The sequence below is a fragment of the Malaclemys terrapin genome, chromosome 2 (assembly GCF_027887155.1).
Source record: "Malaclemys terrapin pileata isolate rMalTer1 chromosome 2, rMalTer1.hap1, whole genome shotgun sequence".
NCBI classification, from domain to species: Eukaryota; Metazoa; Chordata; order Testudines; family Emydidae; genus Malaclemys; species Malaclemys terrapin.
In genome coordinates, this window is record NC_071506.1 from 209,526,616 (window position 1) to 209,547,042 (window position 20,427).

The following is a 20,427-nucleotide window of genomic DNA, read 5'->3' on the forward strand; positions in this document are numbered from 1 at the left end:
CTCAGCTTGTAACCAGTCTCTTGGGAGTGACCCCTTAGCGTGCTGTGCCCTAAGGAACGACTTAGCTCTATGGGGGCAGGCCCATGGCTTCCAAGGGTACATCTACACTGTGATAAAAGACCGGTGGCTTGTGTGGCTCAGGTTGTAGGGCTATAAAATTGCAGTGTCGATGCTCAGGCTGGAGCCTGGGCTCTGAGACCCTCTCCATCACAAGGTCTCAGAGCCCGAGCTCCGAGGGCCTGAAATCTACACTACAATTTTTAACCCCTCAGCCAGAGTCTTGCAAACCTGAGTCAGCTGCCCTGGGTGCTGAGATTCAGTGCCATGGGGGGCAGGGGTCACAGTGTAGACATACCCCAAGACTGAGATGGGGCCTTTGGCACCAGCGAATGCTGTCGCACTCCGTGGCTACCTGCAGCGAATCTAGCCAAGCCAGAGTCCTGTTTTACTGTACCCTTTCAGGCTGCAATGCTCTCAATGAGTGTTTACAACAACACAGGCAGCTGTTTCAGAAGAAGGGAACCATTTATTAGTCACCTGGCCTACAGAATTTCTTCTTTACCAGCTCAGCTCTGCGGCTGACACAGTAGGGGTGGGATAGAGCCAAGGTTCCACTCCCTGTCCTTCTCCACCCACCTGCTCTGAGACAGGATGGAGTACCAGGCCTGCAGCACCAACTCACTCCCACATGCCAGAACCCTGGGTCTGGGTAACCTGTGTAAGGGGAGTTCTTTCTCCCTCTTATGCTCCTGATCAGGCATGCAGTCCAACCTACAATCTTGCCCTATCTTTTTATAAAGCAACCAGCAAAATTAAAATATCTAAGGCACAAAATTAAGTATGTGTTTAACTTTAAGTACACGAGCAGTCCCACTGATGGTAATGTGCTTAAAGTGAGGCTTATGTTTCCCTGGTTTGTTGACTAAGAGCCTACATAATTAACAGAAAAAGAAGTGCATCTTTAAACTATGTGCGAGAGAGACTTTGGGCTTGTCCACCTGTCCACGTGGATCAAGTGGAGGCACTTTAATAGTTAATTAATGCACTCTGATCTGGTCCTCTTTGAAATGGGACTAGATCATAGTGCATTAACAAACTGTTAATATACATCAAAAGGATCCACATGGACAGTTAGAGCTAGTGCAGGATAGATTTCCACCCCAGCTTGTCAGGACCTAATTGTTCATGAAGACAAGCCCTCAGTCTGTGTGCGACTGAGAGGATGTATATGTAAATGACTCGTAAGATTAGACCACTGGAAGCAAAACAAAAAAAAAGTTAACTATATTTTAAAAGCTTCTTTTGTCATAATGCAGAAATTATTACTTTAAAATATAGGTAAAGTGCTGAACTAAAATACAGAAGTGCTAAATGTACATTTGAGAGAGAATTTAGTGCCCATGAAAGTTCCTGGACTACTAGCACTGCAGAATGATGTCCTCTATTCAGATGCAAAAATCAGTTATGGCTCAGGCAGTGACAGGGTGTATTTCCTCTCCAGTAATTAGTGTCCATTCAAATATCAACCTCTAAAGTGAGTGCCAGCAAGCACCAAACATAGTGCTGTTTTTTTGAACATGGACACTTTTCTATTGGGAGCATTGGCTTAATGCTGTTCTCATTAATGTCAATGGTAAAACACCAATGACAGCAACATTAGGCCAACGACAAGCACCTTTGAAAATCCACCCAACTGCTGTTAAAAAAAAAAGTCAAACCTACTAGACTCCTTACCCCAATCCTTTGGAAACATGCACAAACAATTTAGAAAACCTGTTCCTTAGTTTAGGCATAATCTGAGACGCTAATCTTAAAGACTATATGGTGCTCATTCATTTATGTCACTTGACCTTTCTTTCTGAATTTTTAAGAGAAATAACACATTCGATGCCAACATCACAAACACAAACAGCACATATACTTACTATTCATGAATCTAAACCAACAGTGCCATGAGCAATCACAAGACCAGAACAAAAATATCACCAAATGCTTTTCTCTGCAGCGCCTGAAAGACAATTTTACTTACACTCAGCAGGTGATGATGAAGTCTTTTGCCTGATCATGGTATGCTGCTGTGTGCAAGACTTTGGGAACTGAATAAGAGGCATTTACTGCTGTGCTCTAGGATCTTAATTTTCTTAAAATTTGGGGCATAAAAGCCCTTTCTTTTTACCCATATACATTTTATTGAATTCTTACCTGCACATCTATTCAACTGAGTCATTGTATGTGTTCATGGATACCTTTGTAAAGGAGCATGAAACACTGCATTTATAGTCCTTTCTCCCTTTTAATGTTTTTATTCCTTTTGATATTTTCAGGATCAAAAGAAAAAGATATGCATTCTATTTTGTATATATTCTGTTATTCTAAAGCCAGCCATATTCAATAAGGCCCAAATCCCGATCCTGCAAGCAAAGCCCAAGAAAGAGAGTCCTGCACATAATACTGGGAAGGCTTCAGGGGAACAAAATCCTTGTTCTTTGGCACAGATGGGCTGCAAATGCTATAACCCTCTAAGAGTTGGAATAGTGAATGTGACCAACTTCACCTCACCCCCAAAAAAGGCTTTTACTGCCAATAGCTGTCTTGTTCCTTGTCCACCTACATTATTCCCTTCCACAATGAGACATGAACCCTTGTATGGAGATCTTCTCTGTGGCACATAGGGAATTACAGTTCTTCTGCATGGGATCTCCACTGCTTTATCCGCCATCACACACCAGCACCATAGCTTTAAAATTACTTTTGGCCTTAATGCTCCAGATTAGTCAGGTACAGGATTAGGATTTAAAGACTTTACCCTCCGCTTAGAAAGATGGGACATTCATAGATTCATAGATTTTAAGGCTAGAAAAGACCATTTTGATCATCCAGTGTGACTTGTATTACGCAGGCTTTAGAACCTCACCTGGTAACTCCTGCATCAAGCCCATAAATTCTGATTGACCTAGAGCATATCTTTTAGATAGATACCCAGTCTTGATGCAAAGACACCATGTGATAGAGACTCCACCACATCCCTAGGTAAGTTGTTCCAATGGTTAGTTACCACCACTATTAAAAATATGTATCTTATTTCCAGTCTGAATTTGTCTAGTTTCAGCTTCTAGCCACTTTGTCTGCTACATAAAAGAGACCTTTCCTATCAAAAAAATCTTCTCTCCGTGGATGTTCATATAGAAAGTGATCCAGTCACCTCTTATCCTGGTCTTGAAAAAACTTCGTAACTTTCCCTTGGTTATATAATCACACCACATCTTGGGAAGCACTTAAGAATATCCCCAGAAACCTTCCAGATACATGGCAGCACACATCACCTATCTTTTTCAAAATGAAACAAAGAACAGTTATGCACTTTATGGTAACTGTGGTTCTTCGAGATGTGTTGTCCACATGGGTTCCACTCTTGGTGCACATGCACCTCATGCACTCCAGATCAGAATCTTTTGGCCAGCGGTGTCCAGTGGGGCCATGCCTGTGTCCTGAGTGCCCTTACAGCCACCCAGCAGAGGGCAGAGCAGGGGCCAACTAGCCCTCAGATCCTTCGCCAACAGAGAAAGCAAGTGCTATCAAGCTCAGTAATAGTGGGGAAGGAGGGCAGGTTGTGGAACACACTGAGAGAACACATCTCAGAGAACAATAGTTACTGTAAAGTAAGTAACCAGTCCTTCTTCTTTGAGTGATTGTCCATAAGTATTCCACTCTTGGCAACTCACAAGAGGTGCCCTCATGTAAGAAGGAGGCACTCGGCATCTACTTAAACAGAGATTGCAAAAGAAGGTCTGCCAGAACAGGCAGCAGATCTAGATGCCAGGACCAAAGAAAAGAATTTAGTAAATGTATGTACTGACCCTCAGGTGACTGCTTCACAAATTTCAGCAATGGGAACAATGCTGCAGAAGCTGCTTGTGCTCTGCCTGGGCAGAGGATTCTAGTCTCGCGACACAGGTACCATTGGACAGTCTTTGGGACAATGTCGCTTGTCCCTTCATTCTTTCAGCAAAAACAAGAAATAACTTTAGTGAGATCCTAAAGGAGTTAGTTCTATTCAAATAAAAAGACAGGACTCTAGGGACATCTAATGTGTGACGCCTAGACACCCCCCCACACCTTGGGTAGAATATTGCTTATGAGGCACAATGGTAAATATATCCTTTGGCTCAGATGAAACTCTGAGAGGGCTTTGGGCAAAATCTTTGTTGGTAGAGGTGGAAAAAATGGAACCACCTTGAAAATGTCACCAATTTAATAATAATAGGACTCCTTGAGGTACTTGAACTGCCATGTCTATGTCATGTCTGCTTGGGTGGTAAGTGGACTTCAACCACCCTTTCAAAAAAACAATGATGGTGAAGTCTAACCTACCGAGTCTCACACAGGCACAAGGTCACGCAGCCTAACATTCCTAGACAAGTCCTGACTGTTGTCAGTGGATTTGGCTAACTGATTTATGAGGTCTGACAATGAGGCAAACCTGCATCAGGGTAAAGATCCTCTCGCTGTTGCAGAGTCTGGAAGTGCTCCTGCAAAGTCTATTTTTTGCATCAGCAGGAGTGAGGATGTCTGTTGATTGGGAGCCCTGGAGTGGGGAAGAGCTGGAGTGCCAATGCTTGCTGCCTATGACTTGCTGAGGAAAGCGTCCCCAAATCAGCCAGTCATCAAGGGACAAACCAGAATGCCTTGTTTCCTAAAATGAGCTGCTATGACAGGCAGATCTTTTGTGAAAACTCTTGGGGCTGTTGACAGTACTCTGGACAGGGAGTGTGAAGTCCCCTCTGCACATCTTAAGTATCTTCTGTGAGCAGGATGGATTAATACACTGAAATACGCATCCTGGAGGTGGAGAGCTGCAAGCCAGTCTTGAGGATCTAAGATAGGGAGTACTGAGGCCAGGCTCACAATTCTGAACTTGAACTGGTGAACAATGATGTTGAGTTCTCTGCTGTCCAGAACAGGGCACGAGCATCCTATTCTATTTGGAAAGAAAAGGAAATAAAACCCCTTCCCACTGACCAGATGAGGAACTTCTTCTATTGCTTGAAGAGTGAGGAGGGATTCCACCTTTTGTTGCAACAGTCTCTCAAGAAGATAGTCCCTGAAAAAGGATGGGAAATGTAGGTGATGAGTAGGAATTGCTTGAAACTGAATTGAATAGCCTGTTTCAGTGTTCTCGAGGACCCACTGGTCAGTGGTAATGCTGTTCCAAGCTCCTCCAAAATAAATCGACTGATCTCCTAATGGGGTTCCCAACAACTCTCAACACAACCACCAAACTGTTTTGAAGCTGGTGTCTGCCTTATTGAAGTTGCAGTAGAAGAAGAAGAAGGCCTTCTCCAATGAAACTTCTGTTTCTCTCTAGGCAGTTTGGAGGGTCTTTGGTATGGCTGATTGTCAAGGTGTCCTGTAGTAGTTCAAGAGCATGGGTACCAACTTCAGGGCAGACTGTTAAGAAGCAGGGCACAAAATCCAAATTGGTTGTGTGTTCTATACTAAGATTTCAACAACCAAGTATCAAGTGTAAATTCCTCAAGCACTATAACAGCCTTAACATGGAGTCACAGACAGTCCTCTTGTGTACTCCGGTCTGTGTTGCCACCCAGGTAAGCTTGCCTATGTGACAGATGGCCCCTTACACCAAAAATCACAATAATATTCAGGTTATTCCCAGTCCCAAAAGACTAGTCACTTATCCCAGGTCAATTTCACATTAAATCTCACACCAAGGACAACACTCGTAGCTAATCCAATAATAAACTATCAAAAGATTTATTAACTAGGAAAAGGAAATAAGAGAGCCATTTACAAGGTTAATGCAAGTAAACACATACACACAAATGAGTCCCAATTTTAATTTTCCAAAACTAATAGAAGCTTCTATAACAGGGGTGGGCAAACTTTTTGGCTTGAGGGCCACATCTGGGTATGGAAATGATATGCTGGGCCATGAATGCTCACGAAATTGGGGGTTGGAGTGCAGGAGTGGGTGAAGGCTCTGGCTGGGGGTGCTGGCTCTGGCGTAGGGCTGGGGATGAAGGATTGGGGGTGCAGGAGGGTGCTCCGGGCTGGGACTGAGGGGTTCGGAGGGCGGGAGGGGGATCAGGGCTGGGGCAAGGACATGTGAGAGAGGAGGGGTGTAGGCTCTGGGAAGCGCTTACCTTAAGCAGCTCCCAGAAACAGCAGCATGTCCCCCCTCCAGCTCCTACGTGGAGGCGCGGCCAGGCGGCTTTGCGTGCTACCCCGTCTGCAGGTGCCACCTCTGCAGCTCCCATTGGCCGCGGTTCCCATCCATGGCATGCACGGAGCGGGGAAAGCCCCAGACCCCACGCCCCGGCTGGAGCTCGATGGTCGGATTAAAACGTCTGAAGGGCCGGATGTGGCCCCCAGGCTGTAGTTTGCCCACCCCAGTTCTATAATAAGCAAGTTTTATGTGTCCTTTAGGGCTAATCCTGGCAAGCACTGAGGATCTTTTGCTTGTGCTTAATAATGCTTGCTCCCTCAGAGTCCAACCAGCATAAAAGATACAGTTCCTCCTTCTTAGGACTTTTTGTTCCTTTCCTCCTTCTGCTTCGAATTGCAAATTCAGCTGTTGGGAGGAATTCCCTTGCACGTCTCAACACCAGATGAACTACTGTGGAACATCTCAGGACAAAACATTTTGTTGATTGTTCCCCCTTCACCTTCACCCCCACTGAAAATATCTTCACTGTGGAAAACAATAAAGGGGACTCCAGAAGGGCTGAAATAGTTAAACCACCCAGTGCTGTAAACTTCTGTATCAAAGTTGTTGGTATCAAGAGTAACAAATTGGAAAAGGTGCCGATGCGGCCAATACCAAAAAATTGGTATCCCACTGCCAGTACTGAGAGCTCAGAGGCAGTCCAGACTGTACCAAAAGCAGCTTGTGACTGATATTTAGACGGTACTGAAGCATGGGATTGGCATCACTATGGGTGCCAAAGGGGCTTAGGTCAGGCCTTAAGCTACCTTTATTTAAAGTGGGAAGAAGAGATGTTTTCCTCTTTCTTTGCTAGGTCCCTGGAATGGAGACCAGCACCTGTGCTCAGTGCCATTCCTAGAGGGGTGCGGGGCCTGGGACATAGGCGCTGACTTTCTATCTGCCGGGGGGTGCTCCCTGCCAGCTCTGCTCAGGATCCGCCCCACCTCTTCCCCGCCCAGTTCCGCTCCCTCCCTTGAGTGTGCTGTGCCCTCACTCCTCTCCCCTCGCCCCCAGCACCTCCAGTCGCGGCAAAACAGATGATTGCCAGTATGCGTGGGGAGGGAGGAGGACGCGCTGATTGGCAGGGCCCGCCAGCAGGCATTGGGGGGGGGGAGGATGGTAGGGGGGTTCCTCCTCACCCTCCCCACCTGCCCGCCTCCCACCTCACCTCCCCACCTGCCTCCTCACGAAGGTCACCCCAATTTGCCATTCCCTAGGGACAGCTCTGCATGTTCTCCTTAGAGGAACAGTGCTGCGTCCTACTACTTTTGGCAGCAAAGGAAGGGCTTATCTTCACTATGGGGGAGATCAACTCTGCTGCAATCAATGCAGTGGATGTCGATTTAGCAGGTTTAATGAAGATTTGCTAAATTGACAGCAGAACACTCTCTGGTCGACCCCAGTACTCCACCTCTCTGAGAAGAGCAAGGTAAGTTGACCAGAGAGGATCTCCCATCAACGCAGCGCAGTGAAGACATCGGGGTAAATCAACATAAGCTACATCAACTCCAGCTACGTTATTCACATAGCTGGAGTGGGGTAACTTAGGTTGACTTACCCTGGTAGTGATGATAAGCCCAAAGACTTGATAGGAGGAGCATCTGAGGAATGCTTCAGTGAAGAAACAGGAGCCCTGGAGATTAGCCCAGAGCCAGTGCCTGCTGAGGCACTTTCAGTGGAGGATACTCAGAGCCAGAAGGGGTTTGTTAGCTGGGATCTGAAGCAGATCTCATTGATTTATCCAAAAAAAGAGAGAATCCCTCACTAATCAAGTTTGTTTGGAGAATGAATGACAAACAGAACCTTTCTCAGTGATATGCCCCTCACTGAGACCAAACAAACATTTTGAGTGTCTATCATTGAGGGGTACCGCTGCCTCACAAGATGAACAACACTGAGACCCAGGGGATTTTCATTGAACCATGAAGCTTCCCACCCACTACCAGGTAAACAAACACTAGGAAAAAAGTTCACTTAAACTAAAACCTAATAAAACTATTTTCCTAACTAACTAGGAACAACACTACTAGGGTGACTATATATGAACAAATTCATTTTAATGAGCACAAATGCAAGAGACAGTGACACGGCTCTCTCAGTTCTGTCTCATTGCCATGGCGGTAAGACGGAACTAAGGGACAGTTAGCTCCACTCTGTCCTTTGAATCCTTTCAAGGGGTGATGCAGGACCATTGAAGGTGCAGGTATGGCCTCAACAGACACTGCTGACCAAAAGATCCCAGTCTTCAGTGTCTGGGATGCATGCGCACCGTGAAGTTGAATCCATGTAGACAATCACTCAGAGAAGGAAAATTAGTTTCCCTAAATATGACAAACTGTGGTTGGGTATCTGAGTTATTATATTCAAAAAGCTCAGTGACTTCATTCTACATTCCTGTAAAGACTGAGTATCAGAGGGGTAGCCGTGTTAGTCTGAATCTGTAAAAAGTAACAGAGGGTCCTGTGGCACCTTTGAGACTAACAGAAGTATTGGGAGCATAAGCTTTCATGGGTAAGAACCTCACTTCTTGCATCTGAAGAAAGCTTATGCTCCCAATACTTCTGTTAGTCTTAAAGGCGCCACAGGACCCTCTGTTACTGTAAAGACTGAGATATTCTTTTAGCACCATCTCCAGGCATCCTCTAATATGAATACACTACAAAAATCCCTGTGCACCAATATAGTCAAATCTGCTTATATTAGTACCTTGATAAACAGCATGTCTATGCACTGCCAGGGAACGGAGTCACTGCAATACTTTGTAATGACTCCAAACAATGAATACATGACATCTATTCGATTGACTGTCCTGCCTGATGTTGTCTGCAAGCCCATTCACATTATTTACAGAGGTCAATTAACATTTGCTACCACACGCTTTTTGCAGTTTCACCCTCTGTTGACTAAATGAGTTTCTTTCATTAATGTAATTTGTAGTGTTTGTCGTGTACAATGCTTACCTTTAAAGCAATTCATAAAATAAAAGAGTATCTCTCAGCACAAAGTATTCCTACAAGCATCAGATAATGGGAAGAATCATTAATTGGCAGGCTTCTGGTTCCATAAAAAAATGTACCAGTTACAAGGATTCCACCGCACTTATATTCCATCCTTATTGATCTTACTTTCTATGCCCCAAAGAGGACTCTTGATCGACTGAGTTTTTATGATAACAAAATATACAATCTTCTCTTTTATTGGAGCCTGCCAACTGGAAGGCCCTACAGTAAGGTTTGAAAGTTGCAATTTCCTGAGTGAAACTGAACACCACAACTCTGAATTATATTAATCTTGCTCTAAGCAGCATTGTCTTGCACAGATTTGCAGCGCATTATATGCTGGGTTTTTTTTAGGGGAGAACAAGGGAGAACAGAATAGCTGATACTTGATGGTCCCCTTCTGGCCAGACACATACACCTATTCACCCAACCTGTTTTGTATTACCCCACCTACAATACTCTAAGCATGCATTGTTCACACAAAGGAGGTTGCTGTGATCCCCGTGTGTGTATTTGCATGTGTGCTGCTTATCAGCCTTTTCCTTCCACCTGCACTTCCATCCCCATTTTCTTGCAATTAACACACTGTCTCACCTTTGCATGTTCAGACAGTGGCATGGTGCACAGTGTACAATGGGCAATGGGCCTAGAACGCTGTAACCACAGACAAGTCCTGTACATGCTTACATAATTAAGTGGTTACTTTGACTTATAAAAATAGGTTCTGATTTTAATTTACAAAAAGGCCCCTTTATGCTTCTCTGGCAGCATAAAGGGGCCACAGTGTAAAAAAAACATCATTCTCAATATGTTAAACCAGGGTTTTCACCAAAATGTGTGTGTTTATTAAAACATTTTTTCAAGCTAGTATAGCATAGCACTCTCTTAACATTTCTTTCTCAATTTTTAACTTACACAAGGAGCCCATCCTACAAGTTTCTGGGTGCCAAGAAATATTTTACATTACACATAGTCTGACTCAGCAGCCCGTGGAAACTGACAAATACTGTTTGTTGGAAAATATAACTTTATTTTTAAATAGCTTAGCAAGACCATGGTCCAAAAGCTTAACCCAGCAAGCAGCAACATCTTCAAGGGCACAGATAATGAAAATATGGTCTACAAGCTGTAAGTTTTGTCTGGTATCCTGCACAGAGAGTAATTTGGCAGAGCTCTATTTTTTTCAGCTAGAAATGAAAGACATCTAAAGACATATCAAGATATCTTTAATAGCGCAGATTTATCCTGTAATTCCATTTGCCTGCAGGGTGAAGTCTGCGAGGTTATTGGGTATTTTGTCTAACCAAACTCACCTCTGAACCACTGGGCACATGATGCATGTGTCACTCTCAAAAGTGCTCTCCACGAAAGTGGTACTGACAAGAATCAGATTGGCCAACGTTGAGTGACCTCAGTACTATGGCCAATCCAGGAAGTGAAATCCTAGGGAGATGGTACATTTAGGACTGCTGTAAAACAGGATGGCCTCAGCTGGTTCAGGGTGACCATCAGTAAGAGAGTATTTGGTACCTACTTCTCTTGGGCGTTTTAATGTAGCACAGTGTTTTAAGTAGTGCATCAATGTTATAATGTTGGGTTCTTTTTCTGTAGAGGTTTCAATTAAATAACTAATATCACTAATAATTTGTATTTATTATTTGTATTCTGGTAACACCCAGAATGTGCTAGGCACTGTCCACACACACACACAGGAAAACACTGTCCTAGTCTGGAAGAACTCACAATTTAAGATCAGCTGAAATGTTGTAACACTGTACTTCAGTTCTGATAGAGCATCATTACTAATAGGTCAGTATCTAGATAGAAGTACAGTAAATCTGACATGGTTACTATAATAATACTCTGTAATTACTGTAATAGGCATAAGCTGTATTAACTAATATATATAATTAGAAGGGAAGCTACAGATATCTGTTCTATTAAGGAAGTGAAATAATTATTTATTATAGCTGAGATTTTCAAAGGAGCCATTTTCAAAGGAGCCTAATGGAGTTTCAATGGGAGTTTGATGCCTATCTTCCTTAGTCTTCTTTGAAAATCCCAGCTTACAGCAATAATATTCTTATTTAATTGGTACAAGATCATAGGAAAAAATCTTTTGCAGGAATGACGGAATAAAGGCCAAAGGGCAGGTGAGGGAAGGAATACGATATGAACATGAACATCTGCCACTGATTTATGGGGTTTGTGTTCAGATGATAAAAAAGGGGAAGTTCAGAACAACACAGAAAGCAATGAAGACAAAGTACGGTCCTGGAAAGGCTGACAGTGATTGTGCCAACTACCGGGGAACTGTTCAGAAGCAACGGTTAATCCTTCCCTCACAACTGGTGCAGACGAGCGTTCCGTTGTAATGAACATTCTGGGATCCATTTCACAATCTCTCTTTTCTTATCTCTCGTTTTTTTGCTTTGTCCTGTTGTCATTCAAAACGGTCAACTTGGTCTAAGTATTGCTTTCATATATATATATATATATGCTACTTACTCCCTCATGCGTTTCAGCTTGGTCTCAGCCATGGTGTTGTTGATTGCTCTTGATCCCTGGGGCACTACTGGAGCCACGCCGGTGACAGTCCCAGAACCTACAAATCAATGCACAGACACTCAACCTTATTCACCTTTATCTCATCAGTAGTGCTGCAGATTCAAGGCAATATTCAAGGGCAATCAGAAAATGGAAGATAATTCATCTGTGTCACATGGTATTGCTGTATTAATTAAAGATGAATTAGATTATTAAATGCACATTGAGACAACTCAGTTCAGAGGGATAAGCAGATTTACAGTTTACAATAATTGTCATTCAACCACTGTATTACATAAAAAGGACTTTCGCATGGGGAAAAAACGGGACAGAGAAACTATTCAACAAAAAGAAATTTACTTAGACTTGTTCTCTGTTTCGTTCACTTTGCTTGTATTTATTTATAGGAACAAGATCCTTCTTCTGACAGCCGAGTTCCTCCTTTGGCTTGATCATGTAGTAAGGTTTCAGTGTTGTGCTTACAGCATCAGACTTCTGCTGTCGTGGGTGAAGGGATTTCCGTAGTATTCACCATTTACCTACTGCACAGGGGTGTAGTGATCTCCCCAGTGATTTCAGGAGTGTAGCTGAAAGAGCTGTTGTCAGAATAAGACTAGTTCCAGCCCTTTTAGAAATGGTCAAGAGACAGCATTGCTCAGGTTGATAGGTAGGAGGAAAGCTCCCTGACTACTGGGGCGGCTCTAAGCACCAGCTAAACAAACAGGTGCTTGGGGCGGCAAAATATATGAGGCGGCATAATGTTGGGGCCCCAGCTCAAACCTCAAGCAGCATCCTGGGCTGGATCCTGACTGCCCCGGGGGGCAGTAACCAGCCTGTTGTTCTGCTGCTGGGTGTGGCGGGGCAGGGAGCCGGCTAAGTGGGGAGTGTGTCCCTGCTGCTCTCCCGCGGGCAGCGGCCACCCCCCCCCCAGGAGGGAGCCAATAGCGCGGCCCTGCCCCGGCTGCAGAGGACGGGCCGCTCCTCCTCGGCTTGTCCCCGCCGCTGCAAGCCGAGGAGCAGCGGCCCGTCCTCTGCAGCCAGAGCAGGGCTGTGCTACCAGCTCCTGCATGGGGGGTGGCAACTGACCGTGGGAGAGTGGTGCGGACAAGCCGAGGAGGAGTGGCCCGTCCTCTGCAGCCGGGGCAGGGCCGTGCTACCGACTCCCGCCTAGGGGGTGGGGAATGTGACCGCTGACTGCAGGAGAGTGGCGGGAGCCAGTAGCACGGCCCTTCCCCGGCTGCAGAGGACGGGCCGCTCCTCCTCGGCTTGTCTGCACCGCTCTCCCGCGGTCAGCGCCCACCCTCCCACCCCCCAGGCGGGAGCCGGTAGCGTGGCTCTGCCCCGGCTGCAGAGGACGGGCAGAACTTGGTGCCCGGGCAGGCCGCTCCTCCTCGGCTTGTCCCTGCCTCTGCCTCCTCCTCCCCTCTGCGCCGCCTCCTGCCAGGGAAGGGGTGAGCGGAGCGGAGCGGCATCCTGGGCTGAGCCCAGCTCATGCCGGGGCCAAGGCGAAGGCCAAGGATGAGCGGGGCTGGGATCCAGCAGCAGCCCCAACCCCTGGCCCTGGGAGCGGCGGTGACGGGAGATGAATCCACCTCAGGCCAGATCCACAGCAAGGGTAAGAGTCGGGCCGGGCGGGAGATTCCCCGGGACCCTTGGGGAGCTTCTGCCTGCTGGAGCCCCAGAGGCTGCTGCCTCCCTCCCCAGCCCCTCACAGCACTCCAGTGCCTGGAGTCTCCTTCTGCCTCCCCCCTGCAGGGGGCAAGTGACCTGGCAGAGAGGGGCAGCATCTGTCCAGCAAGCCCAGCACCTCTTCCTTGGCTCCTCCAGCCACAGAGCTCTCTCCATTGCATGCCCCTCGGGTTCCCAGCTGGGCGGCCTCAATGCTCGGAAAACGCCAGCAGGGCTGGGTCCATTGTGTATCCGAGCTCGTGGGGAGCTCTCTCGCCTTAATGACTAGCGCCTTACCTACGGCAAGTACAGTAGAGCAATAGGAGCGTGATGTGAAAAATATCATGTCACATTGTGACACGGTCACTCAAATCACAATTACGTGTGTGTATTGTGCTGCCCCATCGGCGCCATTTGCGTTAATTTCCGTTTCGCGTTGGTGCCAGTGGTTATAGGGCTAAAATGCCGGGACAAAAACGAAAATGACTTTCTGTTACTGCCTATCAGCAACAAAGAGAGGAACGGCAAAAAGAATTAGAAAAACTATCTCATACTTCAAAAAAGTATTTTAAAAAAGTCAACAATCAAGGAGAAAGCTCTAAGCAATGCACTGAAGGTGATTATTCATCAACTGATGAAGACCGATTGAACCAAGGATTACCTTTATCCACTGATAAAGATGAACAACAATCTGACCAAAGATTATCTTCGCTAACTGATAAAGACGAACAATCACAATCCATCCAAAGATTTACTACTTCAGCTGAAGAGTCCAGAAATGAAGAACTGTTATCCAAATCTAAAACTGAAGAACAATTATTGGAAGGTGGAGAGACTGACATAGGATCGGATCCAAGTACATGGCCGACAATAATTACTGATGCAGTGCAAATGATTATTGTGAAAAAAGGTCCTTCAAAACTAGATCCTACATTTGAATACCCATTTAATGAGTCAAATCGTCGATTTATGCCATCCAATATGAAGAAAAAAATGAAAAATGGGGAACAAATTAATATATCGTGGTTAGTGTATTCACAGACCAAAGATGTAGTTTTTTGTTTTTGCTGCAAACTGTTCTGTAACTTGGACATTCTTCTGGCAACTGCAGGTTTTAATGACTGGCGAAATTTGCATCAGCATTTGAAAGAACATGAAACATCAAAAAATCATTTATGCTCATTGACAAATTGGGGGATTGAGCTGTCAAACAGATTACGGTCCGGTACAACAATCGATGCGGTACAGCAATGTCAACTAAATTCAGAAATTCTACATTGGCAAGCGGTGTTGGAACGTTTACTGGCAATCATTAATTTCCTAGGCGAACAGTGCCTTGCATTCCGTGGATCCTCGGATATTTTATATGAGAATAACAATGGAAATTTCTTAAAATTGGTTGAGTTATTGGCAAAATTTGATAATGTTATGGCTGAGCATGTACAAAGAGTGAAAGATGGAGAGATTCACACCCATTATTTGGGTAAAAATACACAAAATGAGATAATAGAATTAATGTCTAATGGAGTGCATAGTGAAATTTTATCGAATTTGAAACATGCCAAATATTACTCAATTATAGTTGATTGTACTCAAGATCTGAGCAAAACCGAGCAAATGTCAATAGTTTTACGATTTCTGAAAATTGATGAAAATGCAGAAGTGAAAATTTGTGAACACTTTCTAGAATTTATACCAGTGAATGAAACTATTGGGAAAGCCCTCACAGATGTAATTCTACAGAGATTGGAATACTATGGAATACCTTTAGAAAATATGCATGGCCAAGGGTACGATAACGGCTCAAACATGCGAGGACGACATGCAGATGTACAGCAAAGAATATTGAATTTAAACAATCGAGCTTTTTTCATTCCTTGCCATGCGCATTCACTCAATCTGGTTGTCAGTGATGCCGCCAAATCATCTAAAGATGCCGTTTCATATTTTACCACAGTGCAAGCAATTTACAACTTTTTTAGTGATTCCACACACCGTTGGGCAGTCTTGAAGAAGCATCTTGAACAAAAACTCACACTTAAACCTCTAAGTCAAACTAGATGGGAAAGCAGGATAGATACTATTAGACCATTCCGATATTCATCAGGAGAGATTTACGATGCACTATTCAAAATAAGCCAGGACTTGTCGTATGATCCTTCATTTCGACATGAAACTGAAACATTGGCTCAGAAAATGATGCAGTTTCAATTTTCATGTTGCACGGTTATTTGGCACAATATTCTAAATCAAATTAATTTGACCAGCAAATTTATGCAGAACATAACCATAGACATATCCGAGGCAAAGACGATTTTGAATAAAACGCTGGAATATTTTAAAAGATACCGTTCAGATGAAGGATTTGAAGAAACTGTCAAAGAAGCAACAACAGTAGCAGAGGATCTTGATTTTGAACCGATGTTTGCACCTCAACAATTCATTCGTCCTCAGAAAAAAACAAGACAGTTTTGTTATGAGGCTCATGATGATCCTATTCTTGATCCAAACGAAAGGTTTAAAGTTGAATGTTTCTATTATATTTTGGATGTAGCTATAACTTCCATTGAAGAAAGATTTTGTCATTGTGAAACTTTTGAATTTTTATACGATATTGGAAATATTAAAAATCAGTTTTCCAAACAAGACCTCATGAAGCAGTGCCAAGACCTACATTTAGCGCTCAGTGCTGATAACGCTGCTTACATTGATGCAGTAGAATTGTATGATGAATTTATAGCTTTATCTGAGCTAATAAGTCCTAAAACTTCTCCTCTAAAAGTATTAGAATTTATAGCAAGAAATGATTTTTTCACTCCAAACACTGCTATAGCATTACGCATTCTTTTAACATTACCAGTATCAGTGGCTTCTGGTGAGTGCAGTTTCTCAAAACTGAAATTACTAAAAAATTATTTGAGGTCCACCATGTCTCAAAATTGTATGTCAGGACTTGCATTAATTTCAATTGAAAGTACCATTGCAAAAAATTTAGATTTCACTGACTTATTAAAAGACTACGCAAGTATAAAAACCAGAAAAATTCAGTTCATATAAATTCTTTTAATTTATGAGAAACTGGAAGACACTAACGTTTTTCATTACAGTGTATAGTTGAACTCAAATTGTTTGTAATTGTGTTTTTGTTAAAATTAAATGTTAAAATTACACTCCTAGGAAATTGTTTTATTTCACTAACTACAAATTTTGTTTTCAATTTTTTTAATTTTAAACAGTCAAAACAAAACTGCAAAGTGCAAACATGTGTAAAAGCCAAAAAAAAGCGTGGGGGGCGGCCAAATTTTTTTTTTGCTTGCGGCAGCAAAAAACTAGAGCCGGCCCTGCTGTCTATTGTGAAGAGGTTGTTAGGGCAATGCAGGGCATGGAGGAAGGTGCAGGGCTGCGGCTATTGATACACCTTTAATAAAGTATAGCCAGCACCCACCCTGACAGTGTCTGACGTGCAGAAGAGGAGAGACCATGGAGCCACCCCTACTTAACCAAACACACCTCTTGGGGCTGCTAGAGTTTTGGTCCCCCCACTACAGAAGGGATGTGGACAAATTGGAGAGAGAGAGTCCATCGGAGGGCAACGAAAATGATTAGGGGGCTGGGGCACATGACTTATGAGGAGAGGCTGAGGGAACTGGGGTTATTTAGTCTGGAGAAGAGAAGAGTGGGGGGGATTTTATAGCAGCCTTTAACTACATGAAGTGGGGTTCCAAAGAGGATGGAGCTAGGCTGTTCTCAGTGGTGGCAGATGACAGAACAAGAAGCAATGATCTCAAGTTGCAGTGGGAGAGGTCTAGGTTTGATATTAGGAAACATTATTTCACTAGAGGTTGGTGAAGCACTGGAATAGGTTACCTAGGGAGATGGTGGAGTCGCCATCCTTAGAGGTTTTTAAGACCCGACTTGACAAAGCCTTGGCTGGGATGATTTAATTGGTGTTGGTCCTGCTTTGAACAGGGGGTTGGACTAGATGACCTCCTGAGGTCTCTTCCAACCCTAATCTTCGATGATTCTATGATTCTAGAGCTTCAGGCTGTTCAACCCCTCCAAATAATGGCCCTCTCTTGCCTTGGGTACACTAGCAGACCCCTTTACTTTTCCCTCACACATGAATGGCCAGCCACACTTTGACCCTAGGTCTTTTTTATGCCTTTCAAGCTTAGACCTGTGCTCTCTATATAATGGAGCACGACAATCAAGCAATTTTGTCCCATAGAATCAGAATTTGCTGTGGGGCTGCTATAGCTCCCTCTGTATCTGGAAGAAGAAATCCTTATGATGTCAGCAGCAGCCTGGGTTTCAAATGGTCTCTCAGGCCTTGTCTACATAAACAATTAGACTGCAGCAAACTGGGAGTGAATCTACCCACACTAGCCTGCCTTGGACTAACTATTCATGTGCACTCTGCTGATGCATATTACAGTGTTTTGATCTAGTTCTCTTTGAAACAGGCCTAGATCAAAGTGCATTAGCAGACTGTTAATCAGTGGGGTGCACATGGCGGGCTAGATTCACACCCCAGCTTGCCATGAACTAAATGTTAATGTAGACAAGCCCTCAGACTTTGAAGGCAGAAGGAAACAGCAGCCACAGGATTAATATTAATATTTCTTTATGTTCTGTGAAACTGAGAGGTTTTATGTAACTACTGTACAATGGCAACCAAAATAATGGGGGGGGGTGTCAATCAATTACACAACACCCATGCTTTAAAATCCTCCCTTACTTTCACTTCAGTTTCAATATGATATTAGCAGCCATTATACTCACAAGCTACTAGCATTAATAATTAACGATGGGATTACGAGCATTCGGATGGTGCCTAGCCTTGTTTCTTGCAGTTTTTGAGATACTGGCCATTAAAATCATGTTGTTATTGAAGTGAGGGGGGATAAGACAAGTGGAATCAGTCAGATATGTTTTATAAGTGAGGTTACATCTCACAGGCCTCCAGGTTAGGCAATGTCAGCTACCCTTCACTGAAAACTCAGACAATCACTGGTGAAGGTGAAATACAGACTATCGAAGGCCATTTACCAGATAGGTGAGGTTGCATTCGGTAGCCCAAGCTACTTGTCTGGTGCCTAAATGTTACTGTGTACCCAAGGTTTTGTCTATGTGCTTATAGTTAAAATGGTGAGAAATGACTTGTTCAGTTCTTGTCAACAATGAATTTGCACCGCAGCTCCTAAAAAAATATCACTCTAAGTTTCTATGCTTGTAGAGGTTCAATTTCAGGGCAAAACTATGTAAACACTCTTCTAGTAACTTGGTCAAGCATGATGCAAGCATGTGTATGAATGGGTTTATCAACAGGGAGACACTGAGGAAAGCTGAGCCGAATAAACTAAAGGTGTGAATTTAAATTATATTCTATACACTGGATTAAACCCTGTGTGGACACTCTCATTAAGAATGAAAGTGACCTTAATTCAGTTTAGTGTAATTCAATGCCCAACTGAATTAAACTAAACTGAATTAAGGTTATTTTAATTGTGAATGAGAGTGTCCTCACAGGGGCGGAATACAATTTAACTAATCCACTTTTAATTTACACCTTTAGTTAATGCAGATTAACTTCCCTGAATGTCTCTGTGTACAGAAGCCCCTTATCAACTTCAACTGTGTTATCATTCAATCTCTTAAACTAACGGCTTGTCTAAACTTAAAAGGCTGCAGCGGGGAACAGGGTGCAGCTGAGCTGCTGTAGCGCTTCAGTGAAGACGCTTCCTATGCTGACAGGAGGGTTTCTCCCATGGGTGTAGTTAATCCACCTCCCCAAGAGGTGGTAGTTATGTCGATGGGAAAAGCCCTCTTGTCAACAGCACTGTCTACACCAGGAGTTTAGGTCAGTATAAATGAGTCACCTGAGCGACGTAGTTCTACTGACATGAGTTGCTAGTGAAGACCAAGCCTAGGGAACGTTGGAGTGGTCAGTACTTTGCAGGTGCTACACAAAATGATGCTAATGACTTGGTAGGTGGCTCTGTCCGCTCTCAATCAGTATTGTACCAAGGCCCTAGTATGATGCTTCAGGCCTCAGTGCTGTTGCTACATTTCAAATATGAGATAAAACTGATGTCCTGACTACCTGTGGCTTAAAAAGAAAGCACAAATGGCACTTTTCTTAAGACAAAGTAGTATTAAGCCTGGCAGCCCTCTAAATTTTAGCTAATTGTAATATTGCAAGGTACATCATTGTAGTAAGAAGCTAGTATATTCTCCTTTAGTAGTGTCCTGGTATATTTATTGCTCCAATATTTTTGCTTCTTCTGCTCTGACATTTCATTATTAAAGACATCCTTCTTGACTTTCTGGGAATTCAAGCTAAATAAACCATTCTTACTTTGCCTTCTCTCCATGTTGTCAAGTGGCCAAACAAAACTTGGTCTCAAAACACAAACTCATATCTTCCCTTCCATTAAACAATATCTTATGGGTATTGTAGAGCTGATGCAAGGGCATCAGCCTGAAGTATATTGGGAAAGGGCTGTTATAATTAAATATGGGGCTTCAGTTAAGGTTGGTGAAGAGCTTTTTGTACTGCTAGCGTAACAATCCTTACAGACTTTTCCAAGGGTGCTCGGTAAAGTTTCATCAGAGGTATTTTTCTGTAAGCAGTCACTTGATTAATACAATATTTTGCATCTAGTTCGGTGCAGTTTGTCCACTACTCCTGAGGGTATTCTGCGCCAAAAAATTAAAAATTCTGTGCCAAATAAACAAATAAATTCTGTACATAATATTTTAAAATTCTGCAAAATTCTGCAAATTTTATTTGTCAAATAAGGTGGAGACTCCAGCATGGCATTGGGGAGCACAGGCCACTGGCTGCACAGAGGTGGGAGATGGCTATGCAGCTCCACCCTGGGACACAGACTCAGTAGTGAGGCTGCACCCAATCCTGACACAGCACAAGGGCCGGGCCTGCCCCAGAAACACCCCAGGGCCCTGCCCCTCCATGCCTGGTGCACCAGG

At 43.8% G+C, this 20,427-nt stretch overlaps 1 protein-coding gene across 5 annotated transcripts in view; it reads right to left on the reverse strand.

The window, feature by feature from the left end:
* NEK11 (NIMA related kinase 11) overlaps positions 1-20,427 on the reverse strand; it is a 176,090-nt gene that overhangs the window by 18,218 nt on the left and 137,445 nt on the right. For 3 of the 5 annotated variants that reach the window (XM_054019724.1, XM_054019723.1, XM_054019726.1), the window contains 2 exons: positions 14,099-14,242; positions 11,731-11,827 (listed from right to left, as the gene is read on the reverse strand). In XM_054019724.1, the coding sequence (XP_053875699.1) occupies positions 11,731-11,827; positions 14,099-14,242 (241 nt within the window). Of the gene's footprint in view, positions 1-5,019; positions 5,102-11,730; positions 11,828-14,098; positions 14,243-20,427 lie in introns of all 5 variants that reach the window. The other 2 variants (XM_054019725.1, XM_054019727.1) reach the window with 2 other exon arrangements.